At 58.1% G+C, this 22668-nt stretch overlaps 1 protein-coding gene across 1 annotated transcript in view; it reads left to right on the top strand.

Annotated features, from left to right (window-relative positions):
- The window catches only part of LRP1 (LDL receptor related protein 1), an 80716-nt gene that overhangs the window by 36079 nt on the left and 21969 nt on the right, over positions 1-22668 (top strand). The window contains exons 18-42 of the mRNA XM_035729121.1: positions 19-135; positions 584-664; positions 2256-2423; positions 5345-5527; positions 5958-6158; positions 7312-7557; positions 7769-7966; positions 9201-9405; positions 9582-9746; positions 10402-10646; positions 10868-10999; positions 11320-11547; positions 11791-11965; positions 12050-12144; positions 12327-12476; positions 12592-12732; positions 13078-13212; positions 15075-15206; positions 15455-15589; positions 15796-15925; positions 16067-16193; positions 16605-16756; positions 16857-16981; positions 17317-17694; positions 19005-19194. Coding sequence (XP_035585014.1) covers positions 19-135; positions 584-664; positions 2256-2423; positions 5345-5527; positions 5958-6158; positions 7312-7557; positions 7769-7966; positions 9201-9405; positions 9582-9746; positions 10402-10646; positions 10868-10999; positions 11320-11547; positions 11791-11965; positions 12050-12144; positions 12327-12476; positions 12592-12732; positions 13078-13212; positions 15075-15206; positions 15455-15589; positions 15796-15925; positions 16067-16193; positions 16605-16756; positions 16857-16981; positions 17317-17694; positions 19005-19194 — 4234 coding nt within the window. The remainder of the gene's footprint in view (positions 1-18; positions 136-583; positions 665-2255; positions 2424-5344; positions 5528-5957; positions 6159-7311; positions 7558-7768; positions 7967-9200; positions 9406-9581; positions 9747-10401; positions 10647-10867; positions 11000-11319; positions 11548-11790; positions 11966-12049; positions 12145-12326; positions 12477-12591; positions 12733-13077; positions 13213-15074; positions 15207-15454; positions 15590-15795; positions 15926-16066; positions 16194-16604; positions 16757-16856; positions 16982-17316; positions 17695-19004; positions 19195-22668) is intronic.

The following is a 22668-nucleotide window of genomic DNA, read 5'->3' as shown; positions in this document are numbered from 1 at the left end:
GCCTATCCCTGTCCCCAGCTCGCACCTGCCCACCCAACCAGTTCTCCTGTGCCAGTGGCCGCTGCATTCCCATCTCCTGGACGTGTGATCTGGACGATGACTGTGGGGACCGCTCCGACGAGTCCGCCTCGTGTGGTAGGAGGGGCAGCAGGGAGGCGAGACTGGCACAGGGGAGGGGGAGCCCGGGAGAACGTGCCCTGGGGCAGGGGTGCTGGAGGGCCCCTGAACCTTAGTCCACGGGTGGCCATGAGCAAGTTACTTCATCTCTGTGGCCTCTGTGAGTTTTGCCTGCAAAATGGGGGATAATATCAGAGCCCTGATGTGGGGATTCAGTGAGATCCTGCATGAAAAGCACTCAGCACAGGGCGAGTGGTTGGTAGCTAGAAGCTTGAGAAAGGGGTGTTCAGAGGGATGGGGATGAATGAGCAGAGCTTCAGGCTGAGCCCCCGCCACTTAGCTTTCCCACCCCTGACTGGCCGGGCTATGGCTGCTGGTTCCATGAGGGACCCCGCACCCACCTTCCTGGGGCTGTGATGCTGTATAATCTTGAGGGCCCTACTCAGCTGTTCTTTCTCTCTGACAGCCTATCCCACCTGCTTCCCTCTGACTCAGTTTACCTGCAACAATGGCAGATGCATCAACATCAACTGGCGATGTGACAATGGTAAGAGCTTGCCCCCCTTAACCTGCCCCGATTCCTAGGAAAGCTAGAAGCTACAGCCAGGTCCTGGATGGGAGGTAAAGGGGTTTTAGAATCAAGCCGGGGCCTCCTTCCAATTCACTGAAGCCCCACTCGGTCGGCTGGGAGCAATGAGGACAAGCCAGAAATGCCATGGGGGAAACCAGTATGGACTGAGCGGAGACCCTCCTGGTCGCCCATCAGCACCATTCCTCCCCAGACGGAGCCTGAGCGGCCCATTCTCTGGCACAGGCTTGGGGGCCAGGGAGAAATGAGTGAGAAAGGCTAGAGGGAAAGAGCAAGGGGAGCCCAGTGCCCAACTCTCTTCCCCCTGCAAACCCCAGCTCCTGGGGTCCTTGGTGCACCCTCCAGGCTCTGGCTTCAGGCTCGGGAGCCCACCTGGCGGTCAGCCACAGACCACGGGATGTCAGCCCCGAGCCATGGGGGCCAGTGGATCGTCATGTGTGTGCCGTCTGGTGGCTCTGGTCGTGTCTGTGTGTGACGTGTTGTACCAGTGGCTCCAGCCCTGGCTAACGTGTGAGAGGATGTATTGGGTCAACGCCATGTTGCTCCTCATCTTTGCCGTGTCTCGTGTGCCAATGGTTGCCCTGGCGGTTTCTGTGTTTCAGAGAAGGATTGTGGGGACGGCTCTGACGAAAAGACCTGTCCTGAGCCTGCCGGTCAGTGCATAGAAGCACATGCACCATCACCCCAGAGCCCCAGCCGGCCTTGGGCCGCCTTTCAGGACCCCCAGGCAGCTCCCCTCTCCAGAGAGCTCCTAGGATGTGAAGGGAAAGACAGAAGGGAGAGAGGAGCTGACAGGCAGAGAAAGACAGTGGAAGGGCAAGAAGCAGAGAGGGCCGAGGAGAGGGTGACAGAGGGGGGAACAAGAAGACCAAGACGCAGAAGGGAGGAGAGACGAGCAAATCCAGGTGGAAAAGAGGCAGGGACACACCTCAAGGGAGGAAGCCATGCCCCAGTTTTCTTAAGTGTCCTGAAAATGTGGAGGGAAGTCCGGTAACCCCCACCCACAAGGCCTCGAAAGCAGGACATTCATTCAGTTACCCTCAGACGCCTTCCAGAAGTGGCCCCCAACCCTTCCCAACTGCAGACCATACCCCCGTGAGCTGGGCGCCCAGAGCCTGGGGCCCCCCAGAGGGGGGCCTGATGAGGCCCTTCCCTCCCCAGCAGGGCACCTCACCTACACTCCACCCACCTCACTCCCTCCCAAACCAGAGAAATCTCTGCCTTTCCCCCAAAGCAAGCTGACCCCTGTTCCCACGCCCTGCCGAAAGGGAAAGGAACGTGTCTAGTCCCCAACCCGCCGCCTTCCGAGACAGGGAAGGGCTGTCGTGGCCCCCCCCCCCCACCTCTCCTCACCCCTCCTGCGTGGGCCATGGTGCATGCTGCAGTCTATGCAGTTTCTGTGTCTTTTCTGTTTGTTATTTTCTCAGTGGGGGGGTGGGGCGGGCTGAGGTGGGAATGGGGAGGTGGGCGTGGGGGCCCCAAGCTGGGGTCACAGAGAAGGCCGCTTGCTGACCTGCTCCTCGCTTCTGCCATTCTTGCCTCCCCCCAGACAATGACTGTGGGGACAACAGTGATGAGGCCGGTTGCAGCCACTCCTGCTCCAGCACTCAATTCAAGTGTAACAGCGGGCGCTGCATCCCCGAGCACTGGACCTGTGACGGGGACAACGACTGCGGGGACTACAGTGATGAGACCCATGCCAACTGCACCAACCAGGGTGGGTGTCCGGGGGCGGCGGGCACGGCAAGACGGCCCGTGCCAGTCACTCAGCCGTCCCTCCGTCCCTCCATCCCTCCCCCTGTCGTGTGCCGCTGCCATCTGGGAAACGAGATAACCCAGGCATGGCTCTTATCCTCAGGAGTTGCCTGTCGTGAGGGAGGGAGGGAGATTGTCAACAAACTCTCGTCACACGCTGCTAAGATTACGGGCTTTGCAGTTGGGTGGCCTTGGGTTTGTGCTCCAGCTCTGCAACTTACTATCTGGGTGGCCTTGAGCAGGTTACTTCATCTCTGTGGGCCTCTGTGAGTGTCATCTGCAAAGTGGGGATAATAATAGCGCCCACATCACAGCGCTGATGTGGGGGTTCAGTGAGATCATGCACAAAAAGCGTTCAGTGTACAGCCTGTGCTCGAGAGCTGGGAGCTTGAAAAAGGATGCTCGGGTGGGGGAGTGAGGATGAATGAGCACAGTGGGGACCAAAGGAGAGAGGCACTGGCTCTGTGAGGGTCCTCAGGGCCCAAGCCTCCAGGGCCCAGCCAGGGGGCAGTGGGGACTGAGTTTACTGGAAGGCACAGACTTGGCTCTGGCCGATTGTTTCCATGGAAGACTGCAGACCCAGGGTTGCCCAGGCTTTAAGAGAAGTCAGAAAAGCAGGTTTTTATGTGAAACCTACCCACTTCTAAACAACTGGTGTATTAGCTTCCTATGCCTGCCACAACAAAGCACACAAACTGAGTGGCTTAAACAGCAGATATTTATCGTCTCAGTTCTAGAAACTCGAAACCCAAGTCCAAAATGTTGGCAGGGTTGATTCCTTCTGAGAGCTGTGAGGGAGAATCTGCCCAGGGCTCCCTCCTAGCTTGTGATGTTTGCAGGCAATCTTCGGGATTCCTTGGCTTGTATATGCTTCACCCCAATCTCTGCCTCCATCTTCCCATGGTGTTCTCCCTATGTGTGCCTGTCTCTGTGTCTGGATTTCCTCTTTCCACCCCAATGACCTCATCTTAACTCGATCATTTGCAAAGACCTATTTCCAAAGAAGACCACGTTCACAGGTACTATAAGTTAGGACATCAGCATATTTTTAGGGAACACAAATCAACCCAGAACAACTGGCAATGGATTTTAAAAGTTTTAAAAATACTGCAGGCCAAAATCTTTCCACAGGCCTTATCTGGCCCCTGGACCTCCAGCTTACAACCTGTGCCTTGTAGAGTGAAGGTGCATCCAGTGAGAGCAGTATGATTGCACGAGCTCCCGCCAGGGGCCCAGGACTGAGAGGGAGGGCGGGGATGGTCACCTGAGGCCCAGGAAACAGTCGCTGAGTCTCAAGGGCCATCTCAGAAGTGCTGGGCGAGTGGGACAGGTAATAGTGCCTTGAGATTCTCAGAAGGGGGTCCCGAGGCCTGTGGTATGGCAGGAAAAACATTCTGCCCCTCACTACAAGCTGGGTGAACTGGGACAAGCCATTTCTTCTGAGCCTTGGCTTCCTCCTCCATGAAATGAGAGGGGATGTAAGGGACTTGGCCTGTGGGAGCAGGCATGTCATAACTGGTAGCGACTGTTAACGGTGGTGGTGAGCTGAAGTGGTCTGGGGCCATTTAGGAAGAGGTGGGGTCTGAACAGGGCCCTGATGAGGGATACGACTGTGGCCAAAGGGACAGGAGGGCGGGTCCTCAGATGGGAGGTGGGTAGGGGTGGAGAACCCAGCAGCAAGATGTAGAGGGTGAAACCGAGCACTTGTGCCTCTGCCTTTTGGGGCCCATCAGGCTGGAGGGGCCAGCGGGGAATGAGGCTGTGCCCAACGGGGGCAGATGACATCAGCAGGTGAAAGTCAGGCACTGGAGCCTCTGAAAGACTTTGAAGCTGGAAGGTGATAAGATGGAGGAGGTGCTTTCAGAGGACAATCCTAGAAGGGGATCCAATTAGAAAGAGGTTCAGGGGCCCCCAAGGAAGGAAGCTCAGCTCGGAGGCCACTGCTGAGATGCAGGCATTGACCGATTGGCGGCGGGGTGGTGGGGGGTGGTGGGGAGCAGACAGCAGCATGAGAGGGAGGTGACGCTCCTGCACCGTCACCAGTGGGTGCCTCCGGGTGCCGCTCCTGCTGCTTCCCGGCCTCCTGAGTCAGATCTCGGTGCAGCACATGAGTCACATCACTCCCCAGCCCTGCCCTCCAGCCTGCAGGGCTCCCACCGCCTCGCTGACCTGTGTTCCTGTGCTCATTTCCTCCTTCACTCTACTCCAGCCGCGCAGCCTCAAATACACTTTGGGCATTTTACGTATATGCCCTGCATGGTCCTGTCTCTGAGACTTTGCACCTGCCGTTCCCTCTGCTTGAGCTGCACCTCCTGGGATTCTCATGGCTCACGTCATTCAGGCCTCTGTTCAAACATCTCCTGCTTGGAGGCCTTCCTTGGTCATCTTACCCGGTGGCATCCCCACCCCTCTCTCTCACCTTGACCCAGCTTCGTCTCCATGGCTTTGATCACTCCCTGCTAGACCTTGAGCTCCGTCAGCGTGAAGATTTTGTCTTGCTCACACTGGCACCTGGAACAGTGCCCGGCACACCAGAGGCACTCAATAAGTGTTTGTGGAGTTCCTGGGTCAAACGGAGGCTGGGCGAAGGGGGGGGGGGGTGTGCTATGAGCTCTGGCCTAGCAAATTGCTTAGCCAATAGATCACCGGTGTGTGAAATAGAGATTATTGACTAGCCAGCTGCTTGCTGGGGTTCTGGGAGGGGTGACCTTCCTGACTCCAAGTTAGCTTCTGAGAAGGGTCAGCAGGGCTCAGAGAACTCTCCATCCCTGCCTCAGCTCATAGCTCTGGACTAGGCAGAATAGGAGGGGGGTTGGGAAGGCAGACATGGGAATGGCTGACCTGGAGCCCCTCCCCCCCATGCCCTCCCTCTGTCCCCTGCAGCCACGAGGCCTCCTGGCGGCTGCCACAATGATGAGTTCCAGTGCCGGCTGGATAGTCTGTGCATCCCCCTACGGTGGCGCTGTGATGGAGACACTGACTGCATGGACTCCAGTGATGAAAAGAGCTGTGAGGGAGTGACCCACGTCTGTGACCCCAACGTCAAGTTTGGCTGCAAGGACTCTGGTAAAAAGAAGGATGGGTGGGAGCCTGGACTGGGGCAATATGGACAGGAGGAGACCATACTGAGAGCCGGGGAGTGGCAAGGGAGACAGTGCTATGCTGGGAGGGGTGGGGGGAAGGAACACTGCGAGGCAAAGGGCGCAAACAGAATTTTGTGCATGATGCCTGGGGGAAGTAGTGAAGGGGCCAGGGTCTGCACTAAGGGCCCTGGGAACCAAAACTGTCACCACCAGAGTTGAGCTTCAGCACCCTCTGCAGATTCTTGCTTTCTCTGTTGCCTATATGAATCTGACAGAGAAGGCCTCAAGGTTCCTAGTGGACCCCAAGGCATTACAATCATGGCCCTATTAGAGAAGCCCACTGGGTCTGGGAAGAAGGGCATGGAGAGTCCTCCTGTCCCAGCCTGGCCCCTCATACCATACCCATCCCTCAGCTCGATGCATCAGCAAAGCATGGGTATGTGATGGCGACAGTGACTGTGAGGATAACTCAGATGAGGAGAACTGCGAGTCCCTGGCCTGCAGGCCACCCTCACACCCCTGCGCCAACAACACCTCAGTCTGCCTGCCCCTCGACAAGCTGTGTGATGGCAACGACGACTGTGGAGATGGCTCGGATGAGGGCGAGCTCTGCGGTGAGGCCCAGGCCTAGGAGAGGCCCCAGGACAGGAGTAGGGAGGGTGGCTGGGTGAGGCGTCTGGGCTGGGGCCAGCGCCGGTGGAGCAGGACAGGCTCTGTGGGGAGAGGTCTCAAAGCGGGAAAGCAGGCTGCTGGGCAGGACACCCCCAGAGCAGTTATCAACAACCCTTGTTGAGTTCAGACTCACCTGGGCAAGAGGCTATGCCGAGCCCGCCACACTATTATAGCATATTAATCCCTCAGACGGCCCTGTGAGGCCGATGGAATTATCATCTCCATCTTCCAGATGAGAAAACTGAGGCAGAGGGGTTAAATAACTGGACCAAGGTCACAGGGCTGCTAAAGTGTTGTGGAGAGAGCACAGTGCAACCCCTTCCTGCAGGCACGGCCCCTCGCCCACACCCAGCTGGCAGAACAGCGTGGAGCTGCTTTTAAAAATGAAGGCACCAGGGTTGCGGGTTGATACGGTCAGGGCAGGCTTCCCAGAGGAGGCAGGGATTTAACTGGGTTCCCGAGGACGGATGGTTAGATCTTGTACAGCGACGGGGGCGGGGGGGGGGGGGCGGGGTTGGCGAGGAGGCTGTGCGTTCAAGGAGCAGAACAAATAGGGGTCAGGGAGGGCTGCGTGGTGTGACGTGGGGATGAGGAGGAGAGCAGACCGCCTGTCTCCTCTGCAGAGGCAGAGCATCTGTCGCTCGGGGAGAGGAGTGGGAGAGGAAGCAGGCTGGGGCTGGCCCGGAGAACGGCTGACAGCTCTCAGGGTGTGTCAGAGAACCCGGCAGGACATTCCCTACCACACCCCACCCCAATCACACCCAAATCAGGGGAGATCGAGGAAAGGGCAGCCCTCCGAGAGAGGCGAAAAGCCATGGGCTCAAGGAGGGGCAGGGAAACGGAGACCAGATGCTGCCATGATGTGGGGTTGCTCCTCCTGGTCCCAGTGGGGGGTGCCGGGTTCCCAACCCTGGCCCTGAGGGAGCCTGGGAAGTGGTGGGACAGAGGCTTGGCCAGAAATGGAAAAGAAGGATGCCACGGGCAGGGAGCTGGGGCTCTGTCTGGGCCGCCCAGGACTTGGGGCCCAGTCAGGCCGTGGTCCTGCCTCGTCCCGGCTCCTGACCCTGGTCCTGTCCCCTGCTGGCCACCCTGCAGACCAGTGCTCTCTAAATAACGGAGGCTGCAGCCACAACTGCTCAGTGGCACCTGGCGAAGGCATTGTGTGCTCATGCCCACTGGGCATGGAGCTGGGGCCCGACAACCACACCTGCCAGATCCAGAGCTACTGTGCCAAGCACCTCAAGTGTAGCCAGAAGTGCGACCAGAACAAGTTCAGCGTGAAGTGCTCCTGCTACGAGGGCTGGGTGCTGGAGCCAGACGGCGAGAGCTGCCGCAGCCTAGGTGACATACGGGTGAAAGGTGGCGGGGAAGGCTGGGCAGGCTGAGGCAGGCCCCCGAGCTGCCGTTGGCTGGGTTTGGGCTGCCAGATGCCAAAGGCTGCGGTTTCCACCCATGACCAGGCCGCGGGCCAACAGAGACCCCACCTGCTCCTGGACAGGGTGGCTCTGAGGCAGCAAGCCCCATGCTGACCCCTATCTCCCACCCCTCTCAGACCCCTTCAAGCCATTCATCATCTTCTCCAACCGCCATGAGATCCGGCGCATCGACCTTCACAAAGGAGACTACAGCGTTCTGGTGCCTGGCCTGCGCAACACCATCGCCCTGGACTTCCACCTCAGCCAGAGCGCCCTCTACTGGACCGATGTGGTGGAGGACAAGATCTACCGCGGGAAGCTGCTGGACAACGGAGGTGACCGCCCCCCTCCTGCGGGCCTAGGACTGATGCGGGCGGCGCGCGCAGAGAAGGGGCACTTGGGTGCTCAGAGCTGCAGACCCAGATCCAGGCTGCCCGGAAGCCGAGGCCCTTAGCTCCCCCATCCCCCACATTCTCGTTAATTGGGTTAGATTTTGCTGTGGGTCTCAGTTCCTGACGCCCCGTAATTATCGTCAGCAGAGCCGCCAGCCTGATAATTAACAAAATGATCAGCCTTTCTTTGGAATGGCCTGGAGCTCCCCAAATCCTAGAACGGCAGGCTTAAAAGCAAAAGCCATTTAGGGATAGGGTACCTGAATCCTGCCTTCTGTCCAAAGGCAGCCCGACCCATCACAGACATCTGTCATTATAACACACATGTTGAGCACCTGCCATACACACGGAGCCCTGGGGAGACAGCAGTGACCAAAACAGGCCAAAACGTCTGCCCTCATGGAGCTTACGCACCAGGGGAAACATCAGATATAAACAAAACAAACGGGTACAGCATGGAATATAGCAGAGGGGATAGTGCTGTGGATATAAAGAAAGGAGGTGGAGTGGGGGGTAGGGAGAATGGGGGTTGACATTTTAAATTGGGTGGTCAAGGAAGGCCCCCTGAGAAGGCAACATCTGAGCAAAGACTTGAAAGAAAAACATTTTACTAGAGGAGTTTGTATTGTTTCTAATAGAGAAAACTTGGAACCATCCCAAATGTTCATCAACGAGGGGATGGCTAAGTAAACTGTGATAATGTTCACACTATGCAACAGTTTTAAAAAATAATTATATCTATAAATATACATATATTTCCATGGAAAAATATATTTAAAAAATATATATATATATATACTTCCATGGATAAATCTTCAAGACAGTTTATGAAGTGACTTCTAGAAAGTTCTGTCCTCCTCAGATTGACTCTATGTCTATCCCCCAAAGCCTCCACCCTCTGCTCTGACCTCTTTCCATCAGTTAGCCCTTCACAGAGCTGCAAGCAGAGGAAAGCTGTGACCTCCCCTTCTTCAGGGTTCTGGAAACTAGGCCTCTCCTCTCCTATTTGACCTCCTGGTGGGGTAGGGGGCCTGGGTGAGGAGAGTCGGGGGGGAGTCTGTGAACCCCAGGTAAAGCCAGGGTGCATCAGAGATATTAGCAGTGTCAGGGTGGAGGGTGAGTCATCCAGGCTTCCTAGTCTACTGTGATCTCACACCCATGATCTTCTCTTTACTAGCCCTGACTAGCTTCGAGGTGGTGATTCAGTATGGCCTGGCCACCCCCGAGGGTCTGGCTGTAGACTGGATTGCAGGTAACATCTACTGGGTAGAGAGTAACCTGGACCAGATTGAGGTGGCCAAGCTAGATGGAACCCTTCGGACCACCCTCCTGGCTGGTGACATTGAGCACCCGAGGGCAATCGCGCTGGATCCACGGGATGGGTGAGGACCCTGCCCAGCCCTAATCTGGCCCCACGGTCCCCTCTGAAACCTCATTCAGCCAGGTCAGGGACACCTGTCTCTTCAAATGCTATTCACCCCCTCTGCCCTTTACCCCTATAATAGCCCCGCTCCAGGCCCTCGAACTTGGCCCCCCTGACCCCCTCCCCATCCCCCAGGATCCTGTTTTGGACAGACTGGGATGCCAGCCTGCCCCGCATCGAGGCCGCCTCCATGAGTGGGGCTGGGCGCCGCACCATCCACCGGGAGACAGGCTCTGGGGGCTGGCCCAACGGGCTCACCGTGGACTACCTGGAGAAGCGTATCCTCTGGATCGATGCCAGGTCAGCGCCCCCCACCACGTCCCCAGAGGCCTCCATCCCCCCCCCCCCCGCCCCGCTTCCCCTCCAGGGACAGGGTGGGGTCGGGAGTCTCAGGACTTGGTAGTAAAAAGACCTGGGCAGCTGGAGCCAGAACTGGGGCGGCCAAGGGCTGGGCCCGGTGGGAGGACTGAGGTGAGGGGCGAGTGAGGCTGGGCTGGGGGAAGAGGGATGGGAAGAAGAGGGTGGAAGCAGGACAGTCACCCTGCACGGGGATGGTGGGGGACTGGCCCAGGTGTGGGCGAGGCTGGAATGCAGCCTCTCGTCCTCACTCACAAATCTGTGCACTCTGCTCAGGGGCTTTATCTGCCCAGGGGAAGGGGAAACTTCTTCTAATTGGTCTGCTCAGAGGGGGTGCCTTTTCCCAACCTCCTCAAAGCCCCGTGTGTGCCCACTGTGGCCCTATGGAGAAGTGAGCCAGGAGATTCAGGGCCTGGGAATGGGGATCTGAGAGCTGGGATCCTAGACGGCGAACCACTCTGGGTCTCTCCACATTGTTGGCCTGGGAGGAAGGACTGCTCCAGTGTGCTCGGGTGTTGTTGGTGGGGGGGGGCCGGGGGGCCAGGGCCAGGGCCTGGCCCCAGCCAGCATCCTCACTCTGCCCCGACCACGCTCTCAGGTCAGACGCCATTTACTCAGCCCGTTACGACGGCTCCGGCCACATGGAGGTGCTTCGGGGACACGAGTTCTTATCGCACCCGTTTGCAGTGACGCTGTATGGGGGGGAGGTGTACTGGACGGACTGGCGGACAAACACGCTGGCCAAGGCCAACAAGTGGACCGGCCACAATGTCACCGTGGTACAGAGGACCAATACCCAGCCCTTTGATCTGCAGGTGTACCACCCCTCCCGGCAGCCCATGGGTAAGGGGCCATAGAGGGGCCAGCAGCCTCTGCAGAAGCCCTCGGGAAGAGAGGGGGCCGTGAGAGCATGAGGGGCTGTGCCAAGATGGGGGGGATGGGCCAGCCGCGGGCGTTGCTGCAACGGGGAGGAGGAGAGCGGTGAGGAGGGGGTGGCCCAGGTGAGAAAGGTAGGGGCCAGCAAGTCACAGGACGCCCTCACTTCTCCTCTCCCCCAACCCCAGCTCCCAATCCTTGTGAGGCCAATGGGGGCCGGGGCCCCTGCTCCCACCTGTGTCTCATCAACTACAACCGGACCGTCTCCTGCGCCTGCCCCCACCTCATGAAGCTCCACAGGGACAACACCACCTGCTATGGTAGGAGGCCCCTCCCTCAAGAGCCACTGGTGAACTGAAGCCGACAGGGAAGGGGTCGGGTACCCAGGCTCACGGCTGTAAGCGAAGGTAGACAGTCCCAGTCGGGGGAGTGGGGGGCTGCTGGGAGAGGCTCCAGAGACAGCCACTGTAAGAAGATGCAGGAACTCAGGCAGGGAGGTGACGCCCAACGGGGGCACTTCCTGAAAGCCAATGGCCAGCTGCAAATGGAAGGGACCAGAAGAAGGAGGGACCCTCATTTGGGTGGGTGGGAAGCATGAAGGTAGGGGGCTGCCCTCAGTGACCTGCCCCGTGCCCCACAGAGTTTAAGAAGTTCCTGCTGTACGCACGTCAGATGGAGATCCGGGGGGTGGACCTAGATGCCCCCTACTACAACTACATCATCTCCTTCACGGTGCCTGATATTGACAATGTCACGGTGCTGGACTATGATGCCCGCGAGCAGCGCGTCTACTGGTCCGACGTGAGGACACAGGCCATCAAACGGGCCTTCATCAACGGCACGGGCGTGGAGACTGTCGTCTCTGCAGGTTCTGCCCTCGCCCTGGACCCCCGCAGTGGGTGTGGGCGCCCCCGCACCCAGGCCTTCCTCCCATCCCTGGTCCCCTTGTTCCTGATACTCCTTTTCCAAATCTTCCTCCTTCTCAGTGCTCCAACCCTGGGGTCCCGATCCCCATTGCCCCCCCAAACCAGGCCAATCCCCCACTTCCTCCAGCCTCCTGACCTATGCCCCACAAACACCCAACCTCCAACTCCCTGCTGTGCCCCCCCAGACTTGCCAAATGCCCACGGGCTGGCTGTGGACTGGGTGTCCCGAAACCTGTTCTGGACAAGCTACGACACTAACAAGAAGCAGATCAATGTGGCCCGGCTGGACGGCTCCTTCAAGAATGCGGTGGTGCAGGGCCTGGAGCAGCCCCATGGCCTGGTGGTCCACCCACTGCGTGGGTGAGTCCAGGGCCCAGGGTTGGGGAGTGTGGGGTGTGGGGCAGGAGCAGAGGGGTCTGACTTCACCTTCCTGCACCTTCCCAGGAAGCTCTACTGGACCGACGGGGACAACATCAGCATGGCCAACATGGACGGCAGCAACCGTACCCTGCTCTTCAGTGGCCAGAAGGGCCCTGTGGGTACGAGCTTGCCTTGCCTGCGCTACAGCTCTTCCCTAATTCCTCGGGGTCCCTCTATTGTCCCTCTGTCTCCCGAACTCCTAGCTTAGTGCGTGTCCTCACCATCCTCCCCCAAGACCACACATCCCTCAGCCCCCAGCCCAGGGGCCAGGCTTTCTGGCAGTGACACCCACCTCTTTCAGGCCTGGCTATCGACTTCCCTGAAAGCAAACTCTATTGGATCAGCTCTGGCAACCACACCATCAGCCGCTGCAACCTGGACGGAAGTGGGCTGGAGGTCATCGACACCATGCGGAGCCAGCTGGGCAAGGCCACTGCCCTGGCCATCATGGGTGAGGGCTGCTGGGTGGGAGCAGGGACGGGGATGGGCTGGGCTGGGCTGGGCTGGGCTGGGCTGGGCTGGGGGTGGGACCCTCCCCGGGGTCTCATACCCTCCTGCCTACCCAGGGGACAAGCTGTGGTGGGCAGATCAGGTGTCAGAGAAGATGGGCACGTGCAACAAGGCTGACGGCTCGGAGTCCGTGGTCCTGCGGAACAGCACCACCCTGGTGATGCACATGAAGGTCTACGACGAGAGCATCCAGTTGGGTGAGACTGGGGCCAGGGCCACAGGCAGGGGCTGGGGTACAGAGAGGAATCCCTGGGCAAGGAGGTGAATGGGAATGAGCACGGGTTAGACTCTGCTCAGCACCCAAAGGGGCTCCTCTTTCTCATTCTCACAAAGGTAACCATACGTGCTGACAGCCACCCTGGTCACAAGAGCCAGGGGCCTGCCGGGACAAAAGACCTGGGTGGGGTTTGGGTGGTAACCCCCACAAGGTCCAGGGTGAAGGCAGTGACCATCCTGTCCCCGGGCAGCGCAAGCCTGACACTGAGGTCCCAAGGAGGGCCACCTCAACCCTTTCTTTCTCTGTGCCTCCCACCCACCCCCAGACCACGAGGGCACCAACCCCTGCAGCGTCAACAACGGTGACTGCTCCCAGCTCTGCCTGCCCACATCCGAGTCGACCCGCTCCTGCATGTGCACCGCCGGCTACAGCCTCCGGAGCGGCCAGCAAGCCTGCGAGGGTCGGTGCCCAAACCGCCCAGCCGCCCCCCCCCCCCCGCCGGCCCTGACCCCTCCCCCCACCCTCCCGCCCCACCTGCTGCCTCTCACCCTGGGGACAGGGCTGAATTTATCACATATTATTAAGTGCCTCCTGGGTTAGGTGCTTAGTAAGCCCCCACCATGTCGGGTGCTGCCAGGGAAGCCAGGGGGCAGAAGTCCCTGTCCCTGTGCCACAGTCTTAACCTGAGAGGGGGCTAACCCGGAGGGGAAACTGGACTGTGAGGAGGCTCTCCAGTGCCTGCAGGAGGGTTTTGGAGACAGAGATGTCGGCAGGCAGCGCCAGGGCGGGCTTCATGGAAGAGGTGTGCTGTGAGCTGGGTTCTGTAGGACAAGCAGGATTTGAGCTCGTGGATCAAAGGAGAGAGGACAAGTGAGGCACGGGGTCCAGAGCAAGAGGAGGATGTGTGCAGCCCCCTGCCCCAAGCACCAAGCCCGAGGGGCGGGCAGAGTGTGGGGGGCAGATCGTAGGTGATGGGCTGTGGGGTAGGGCGGGCCTCCTGTGGCTTCTCAGCAAGGAGTGCCTGGAAAGTGGTGTTTGGGGCAGATTAACCTGGCGGCAGAGAGCCGGCTGGGTGGGGGAGGGAGAAACCGAGGCAGTTAGACCAGTTAGGAGGCTATTAGCGTGATCCCGGTGTGAGGAGATGGGGCTTAGCAGCTGGGCTGAAGAGAAGGGGTGAGACTCAGACATTTCACAAGAACTTGCTGACTGATTTATGAATTTGCCCCAGGACAGCACTTCCCAAAGTGCGCTCTGGGAACCTCCCTCTTTGATGTGGGTAGATGTTACAGAAAGAAGCACTGGGTTGAACAAAGTTTAAGTGTTTTTTGCTGCAGAACTTCTCAGAGTCTTGAATATGCAGATCTGCACTGAGATATTTTCTCAAGAGAAAACTCTAATGTTTGGGGTTGCTCCAAACTCCCTTGACCACGAATCCTTTTTTTCACGGAGGCTGAGAAACCAGAGCCTACTGGGGGATTCATCCAGGGCACACTGTAGCAAGGGATAAAGGCAGTGGAGGATTCTGGCTCATGTTGATAGTGGTGCCACATAAGGAATGGGAAAACAGAGGGGTGCCTGGGTGGCTCAGTCAGTTAAGCGTCTGCCTTTGGCTCAGGTCATAGTCCTGGGGATTCGGGATCGAGTCCCGAATCAGGCTCCCTGTTCAGTGGGGAGTCTGCTTCTCCCTCTCCCTCTGCCCCTCCCCCTGAGTCCTACTCGCTCTCGCTCTCTGTCTCTCTCTCTCTCAAATGAGTAATTTTTTAAAATCTTAAAAAAAAAAAGAAGAAATGGGAAAACAGAATGAGACTGGCTCAGGAGTGAGGAATCAGGGATGTTGAGTTTTAGGTGTTTGAGAGACGGTATGGATGGCACAGGCCAGACTGGGGAGGAAGAAGAGCAACCCAAGATGGAAGTCTTCATTGAGGAGTCATCTAGTTCCATTGTCTTGTCTGAACCTCCCCAGGTTCTCCCTAACAGCTTTTGAGGGTGCAGTGTTGCCTTGAGTGAAGCAGGACTAAAGGGCCCCCTTCAGGAGAGAGAAATCCAGGTCTCTTCTGCCCTCTAGTGGGCGCTAGCAGTCTTGCAGGTGCTTCCCCAGAGCTTCTCTCCTTTCCCATCCCCCACACCCCATTAGCCAGATGACCTCCCAGCCCAAGCTGCAGGCCTCAGGCTAAGGTGAGTGTATCTGTGCGTTGAGCGGGGAGGAGTGATGGCTGGGAGAAGATACCAAAAAGAAGCAGAGAACAATAGGTTTGAGAGTGACAGACCCCAAGCTTAAACGGGTGTCAGTGAGGCCCGTGCCTGAGTGTCCTTGTGTTTCAGGTGTGGGTTCCTTTCTCCTGTACTCTGTGCATGAGGGAATCCGGGGAATCCCCTTGGATCCCAATGACAAGTCAGATGCCCTGGTCCCAGTGTCGGGGACGTCCCTGGCTGTCGGCATTGATTTCCATGCTGGTGAGTGATTTGGTGGCAGGAGGGAGTGGGACATTACCTTGGCGGTGGTGTGGGAGCCCAGTGAGAGGCTGCCTGACCATAGCAGGAGGGGGAGACAACACAGCTACCCTCCCCCTCAGGCTCCGTCTTCCCTCCCAAGCCTCCTCCCCCCCAGTACTCACCTCCATCTTGACACCATTTGATTCTGACCCCCCCCCACTTTTCCCCCACCTTGCGGGACATCCTCATGTTGGCCCCTCTACCTACAGAAAATGACACCATCTACTGGGTGGACATGGGCCTAAGCACCATTAGCCGGGCTAAGCGAGACCAGACATGGCGCGAGGATGTGGTGACCAATGGCATTGGCCGCGTGGAGGGCATCGCCGTGGACTGGATCGCAGGTGAGCCATGAGAGGGTCCTGGGTGGACTGGGGGCCTCCAGGTGAGGCAGAGGCCTGGTGGGGGCATGTGGGATCTCAGAAGCAGTCCGAGGAGGAGTAAGCCAGAATAGATGGGGAAGCAGCAGGGATCTAGAGGCTGGAAAGGGACCGGGTACATGCGTTCGTTCCCACCCAGTCCCCCTGATCTCCACCCGCTTCCTCCTCAGGCAACATCTACTGGACTGACCAGGGCTTTGATGTCATCGAGGTCGCCCGGCTCAATGGCTCTTTCCGCTACGTGGTCATCTCCCAGGGTCTGGATAAGCCCCGGGCCATCACTGTCCACCCAGAGAAGGGGTGAGAAGCTGGACAGGCTGCCCAGTTCCCAACCCTGGCTCGGGTCTGGCCCGGTCACTCTCCACAGCCTGCACTGATGAGACCCTCTCTCCTCCATGGTCTGGGGACTGACCCCCAACTCCTACCTCCTCCGCCCCGCAGGTATCTGTTCTGGACTGAGTGGGGCCAGTATCCACGTATTGAGCGGTCTCGGCTAGATGGTACTGAGCGAGTCGTGCTGGTTAATGTCAGCATCAGCTGGCCCAATGGCATCTCGGTGGACTACCAGGTTTGGGTGCAGGCTTGGCCCTGGAGCCCATGGGACATCCGGACCCCATGCTCTGGGCGGGGAGGCTCCCCTTACCCTGTGCTCTGCTCCCCGTTGACTCTCCCTGTGATGAGGCCCTATTCGGTAGGGAGATATGGACCCAGGTAGTCACGGGGTCTTCTGGCCCAGCTCCCGACCCAGAGTGGGACTCCTCCCACCCCAGAGAGGGTAGGGGGGCCGTCACGCAGAAGCAAGGACTGAAGCCATGCCTAGAGGTTGTCAGATCGGCAGGTCAGAGGGCAGGGAGGATATGGAGGAAGAAAGAGAAGACACGGGAGGCAGGAGTGAGTGGGACACGCCCTGTGGCCCAGGACACTGGGGCTGACGGGGAGCACTGGGCATTGGAGGTGAGGTGGGTGCCTCTGGCTATAGGATGGGAAGCTATACTGGTGTGACGCTCGGACAGACAAGATTGAGCGGATTGACCTGGAGACGGGCGAGAACCGTGAGGTGGTTCTGTCCAGCAATAACATGGACATGTTCTCCGTGTCTGTGTTTGAGGATTTCATCTACTGGAGTGACAGGTGAGGGCTTCTACCCTGGTCTTCTCCTCCGCCATCCATTCCCGCCCTCCTGGCCTCCGTCAAGGCCCTGCTCACGGCCTAGCCCTTCCCTCCCCCCCAGGACTCATGCCAATGGCTCCATCAAACGTGGGAGTAAGGACAATGCTACAGAGTCTGTGCCGCTGAGAACGGGCATCGGTGTCCAGCTCAAAGACATCAAAGTCTTCAACCGGGACCGCCAGAAAGGTGAGGCTGGGGCCCTGGGCCAGGCAGGAGAGGCACACGGGGGGGGCCCCTGGCCTGGGAGTGATCCCCCGGAGTGAGAGGGGCTGGGAGAGATACAGGACCCACAGGGGCACTTTGCAGCAGCCCCAGAGAGCCGAGAGTGGGGAAGAGAGGCTGAGGAGCTCTAGGACTGGTCCGGGTGCCGAGCACAGAGGCCAGGAGGGCTGCCTGTGCTGAGGCCCATGGTGCCGCAGCCAGAGTCTCCACCAGCCGAGAGGTTGGAGGCACCAGTGAGCCTTTGCCCAAGGTGGGCCCTACCCTCTGTGACCATCTCCTTCCCCGCATCCTCCCACCAGGCACCAACGTGTGCGCGGTGGCTAATGGTGGGTGCCAGCAGCTGTGCCTGTACCGGGGCGGTGGGCGGCGGGCCTGTGCCTGTGCCCACGGGATGCTGGCTGAAGACGGGGCATCGTGCCGCGAGTACGCCGGCTACCTGCTTTACTCAGAGCGCACCATTCTCAAGAGCATCCACCTGTCTGACGAGCGCAACCTCAACGCGCCCGTGCAGCCCTTCGAGGATCCTGAGCACATGAAGAATGTCATCGCTCTGGCCTTCGACTACCGAGCAGGCACCTCCCCGGGCACCCCCAACCGCATCTTCTTCAGCGACATCCACTTCGGGAACATCCAGCAGATCAATGACGATGGCTCGGAGAGGACCACCATTGTGGAAAGTGAGCCCAGACCCTGATCCTCCCCGGGAAGGGGAGGGTAGAGGGCTCTGGGGAGGACCGGCACCGCCTGAGGGGAGAAAAGCCCTCAGCCCGCCCACCGTGCCCCAGATCTGAATCCCAGCTGTGACTGCATCCCTGACAATTCGCCAGCTAACCACACTGCACCCATTATAGTTACTTGGAAAGTTTCTCCTCATTTGGAGTCGGAGTCGCCTCCCCTCTTCCTTCATCCTCTGGCCCTAGTTTGCCCCCAGGTGGCATAGAATAAGCCAAAGCTCTGCTCTCTGTGGCCAGGACTCACGGCACAGGCTGCAGAGAGAGTCTGGGTTCAACCCCAGACACAGGATTTCAGGCACTTGGGCCAGTTTCCTCCGCTGTCCAAGCCTCAGATGTCTCGTGTGCATAGAGAGAGAGGGTCACCTGAAGGGCAGGTGTGACAGCTTAGCTCAGCACAGGACGTGTGCATGCTCCACAGAGAGTACTGAGAGCTAGAGATAGCAGCCTAGAACAGCTCTTCGGATCTTTGCAAAGCGCTGTTTTGTTCCGCTACGGTTTTCTCTTCTGGCTGGATAACCCCTGGTCCTTTGACTCACTCATTTGCTCATTCCTTCATTCATCCTGTCCACAAAGACCTGCCAGTCACAGAACTAGATGCTGGTATCCAGCGGTGGTATACATATGTCCGTTGAACCTCCTCTGGACATGTCCCGCTCCACGCAGAACGCGCCTGTCTAAAAATGTGTCCAAAGCTAAACTAGATACTCTTCAACCGTAGCTTGATCAGGAGAGACTGGCAAGAACTGTCCCCTCCCTTCAGACCATTGTTTAAGCTACAGTACTTCTAATGCTGCAGCCTTCTGGCAAGCGCAGCGTCATACAGCTAGAAGCCACGAAAACCCGAGGCTTTTTCTCTTGGGCTATGGTTGCACTAGTCATCGTGCACTTAATTCTTTAACGAGAGTTTAGGATGTTTACGAACAATCCGGTTCAGGTCTTGTTCAGTTGGAAGCTCCCAGGACAGCCCAAGTCGGGTGTGATTTACCAAAATCCATAAAGCCATTTCTCCCCGGCTGTGGGGAGACGCAGGAAGAGGGGTCAGGGAGATGCACCATGGATCATTTGCATAGAAAATAGGGAAGGACGGAGGGGTTGGGGGTGCCCAGGGCTGCGCTTCCACGTGCCCCCCAGCTCCCACACATCCCCATACAGCCCCACATATGCCAGAGGAGTGGGTGCTCCAGGCCGTCATCCCCCTTCGGCTCTGCTCCCTGGCCCCATCCCGACCCACGATGGCTCCTCTCCCCTTGCAGATGTGGGCTCTGTGGAAGGCCTGGCCTATCACCGTGGCTGGGACACCCTCTACTGGACAAGCTACACAACATCCACCATCACCCGCCACACAGTCGACCAGACCCGCCCAGGGGCCTTCGAGCGTGAGACGGTCATTACCATGTCAGGAGACGACCACCCACGGGCCTTTGTGCTGGATGAGTGCCAGAAGTGAGCTGCTGGGTGCAGGGAGTAGGGAGCGGGGAGGGCTAGGCCACAGGGTGGCAGGAGCTGCCCCAGGCAGCCCCGGGTGGGGGTGTAGCGGTAGGAGAGGCTGACTGTCCCCCGAGATCCGCTACCTCCTTGCTTTGTGACCTTGGACCAGCTATATGAACTGTCTGAGCTTCAGTTTCCTCATCTGTAATATGACAATAATATTTCCGGTGCCTGAACCAAGGGGAGGATCAGGGGGACTCTGAAGGACAATTCTGGCTCAATGATGAATTGATTCATTCATCATAGAGCCATGGTCAAGGTACGTAGTAGGTCCTCTGTGTTTCTGGCATGCCAAGCTTCAGGCAAAGATTGTTCACTGAACACTTGCTGTATGGAAGCCTTCATCTGGGCCCATTTAAACCACCTAGCTGGGGAGAGAAACCATAGTGCTGGGAAGCGCAGAGCCCGGTATAGGACGTTGTGTGATGACCAAGAGGCATCCCAGAGGCCATGCTGTGGCCCTGGGCCTAGACATGGGAAGGCCAGGGAAGGGCAGCCCGGACACAGGGCAATGCTTTGAGCAACTGCTGGAGGAGGAAGTGTGCTCTAGGCAGGGAAGGACTGTGAGGGGCCTCCCCATGCCCAGTCAAGGAGTCCCCATGGGCAGGAGCAGGCATGCAGATGGCCCATGAGGCTGGGCTCAGGTTGTGAGGGAGTCCAGAGCACGAGTCAAGAGGACGTGGGAGGAAATACCCCCCAGGTCTCCACCTGCTCCGCTCTCCTGCAGGGCCAGTCCCCCCTCCATTTCCAATGTGTGGGCCTCTGGTGAACCACCCCCTCACCTTAGAAATCCTGGCCCACGTGAAAGCAAAACTGTTTTCCCCAGAACTCAGCAACCCTTGGAATGTTTTCCCAAAGCTTTGCTAGGAAACTAGGGGACAAACAAAACCCCAAAACAGCCACTTAGAAACGGGGAGTGTACCGAACCTAGATTCCTTACCCTGATGTCACTCAAGTCCAGCCTCAGCCCGGCCTGCCTGGCCCTGCAGACCGGCACAAGGGCCCTCTCCCTGGTCTGCCTCACCCTGGCCTGCACATACATGGCTCATGACAAAGATCCTCTCTTTCCTCTGTGACCCTTGGTGACTTTACCTGTCTTGGGCTGGCCCCAGGGCCTGTCGCTTCTGGGCCTGGAGCGTCCATGAAGAGGTGGTGCTGCTGGGTACCCCTGCCTGCCTCCCACCCCCAATCCAGAGGTGATGGAGCACTGTGGCTTCTAGAAGCTCCCTCATGGCTGCCCACCAGGTTCCTTTGCTCTGAGCCCAGGGGATTCCATCATTCACTCAGCAAATGGCTTTTGAGAACCAACGATGTGCCGAGGAGCCAGGGAAGGAAGAGATGGACCTTGGCTCTACCTCAGGCCTATTTGATGTTAACTGTGAGGCTTCGGGGAGCTTTATGAGTGTGTAACAGGACCTGACCCAGCTGGATATCAAGGAACGTGTCCTCAAGGAGGCAGCACCTGAGCTGGGGTCTGGAGGATGACCTGGGTGAACTGAAGCCAGGGCAGGGTGCAGGAGAAAGAGCTGAACTGTCTGGGAGAGGCCCTCTCTTGGCCAGAAGGAGCGAGTGCTGGTGGGGTGGGGGGGGGCAGTGTGCACCCAGATGAAGGGGACAGGGACTCCTGCTGAGCCTACCCTACAGCTGGCCCTCAGGAAAACCCCTCGTCCCGGCCCTCCCCCACCGCCACCCCAGCACCTTCTTGGGGCGTGGTTTTACCAAGCCTGGAACCCTCAGCTGTGGTACATGTCCTTCCACATGTAACAGTTTGTCACGGTAAAAGGAAAGCCACTTCCTACCACAGAGTCAATTGGGCCCTACCTGAGGGTATGGAAGTCCCTGGCTGGGGACCAACAACGCCAAGAGGCTGACTCTAGCAGCACCCATTTTCTCCTGTGGAGGCCACAGAGAGATGCCACCATCCTTGATGGCATCATGCCACCATCCGAACTCCCATCCTGATTCCAAGAGCTATCCAGAACCGCCCCCCCGCACTTCCCCCAGGATGAGGGCCTTCAAAATCAGAGCCTCAGCTTCCTGAGCTCCCGGTGGCTTGGGAGCAGCCAGCACCTCCCAGAGTGGAAGGGAGTGTCCTTTTCCTTCCTGAGCATAGCAGCAGGCGGTTATAGCTCAGACGCGCTGGAGAGACTTGTGGGGGAGAGGGTGTGTTAAAAAGAGAGAGACCTTGGGGACACCCAGCTGGCTCAGTCGGTAGAGCATGTGACTCTTGATCTCGGGGTTGTGAGTTCAAAGCCCACGTTGGGTGTAGAGATTACTTTTCAAAAGAGAGAGAGAGACCTGGAGAGGTTTGAGGAGACAATTCCACCAGCTAGAAGACAACTCTGTGTCCAGAGCAGCAGGACATGGAAACATCGGGGCGGGAGGCAGGGGCAGTCCTGTGAGCAAGCGGGAAAGCAGAGCTGACTCTTCTGTCGCTAGGTGCTTCTCAAACTCCAGGGCACATGCAGCGTGTCTGGGGAGTGCTTGGAAAGTGCTGGTTCCCCAGCCCCGCCCCAGACCTAACTGAGTATGAATCTCTGGGACAGAGGACCCAGGGATCAAGATCCAAAGCAGGTGGTCTGGGGATCACACTGTCACACCTAGTGTAGCACCTGCGCAGCCCTAAAGTGACGCACACCCATCTCTGGAGCCTCACCACCCTGCAAAAGGAACCCATCATGGCCAGGTCCCACCACCTCCTTTACTGAGAGGGGCCGAGGTGCAGAGACAAGAGGCTGGTTCAAGGTCAGAGCTAGTAAGGAGCAGAGCTGGGGCTCGGACTCCAAATATGCAAAAGCCTGAAATTATGGAGAGGGTGCTTTTCAAGAACTTCTTGAGGGTAGGATCTGTGTGTCCCTGGCACTGGCATACACGAGACACTCACAGGGGTGTCCTGGATGCTGGGCGAAAAGCAGTTAAGAATAAAAGAATGAACAATGAATCATGGAACACTGCACCAAAAACTAATGATGTAATATATGGTGATTAACATAACAATAAAAAATTTTAAAAAAAAAGAATAAAAGAATGGGAAATAGTCATGTGACATCATTAGATGAACATTAACTCTTAATCCTTCAATCATTCTACGAGGCAGGTAGTAGTATTATCCCTGCCTCATAGAGAAGGAAACTGAGGCACAGAGAAGATAAGTCACTTGCTGAGGTTCCTCACTGGTAAGTGGCAGTGCTCCGATCGGAACCCAGAACCTGCCTTACTTGGCTACACTGTCTCTCAGTAAAAGCAGATGGTCATTTCCCAGACGCTGAGAAATACGTGCGCATACCCACACAGAGACCCTGCAGCAGCCGGGGCCCCTCTGGGCGCCAGGGCTGTGTTGGCCTTGGTGGCTGTGAGGCTGCCTGGGGTGCTGGCATCTGGGTCACACCCTGGCTGACCCTTGGGTTCTGGTCAATTCCTGGCCCTCGC

This window comes from Zalophus californianus, chromosome 9, assembly GCF_009762305.2.
Source record: "Zalophus californianus isolate mZalCal1 chromosome 9, mZalCal1.pri.v2, whole genome shotgun sequence".
Taxonomy (NCBI): Eukaryota; Metazoa; Chordata; class Mammalia; order Carnivora; family Otariidae; genus Zalophus; species Zalophus californianus.
The sequence above is the reverse complement of the archived record's forward strand: the minus strand, read 5'-3'. Positions and strand labels throughout refer to the sequence as shown.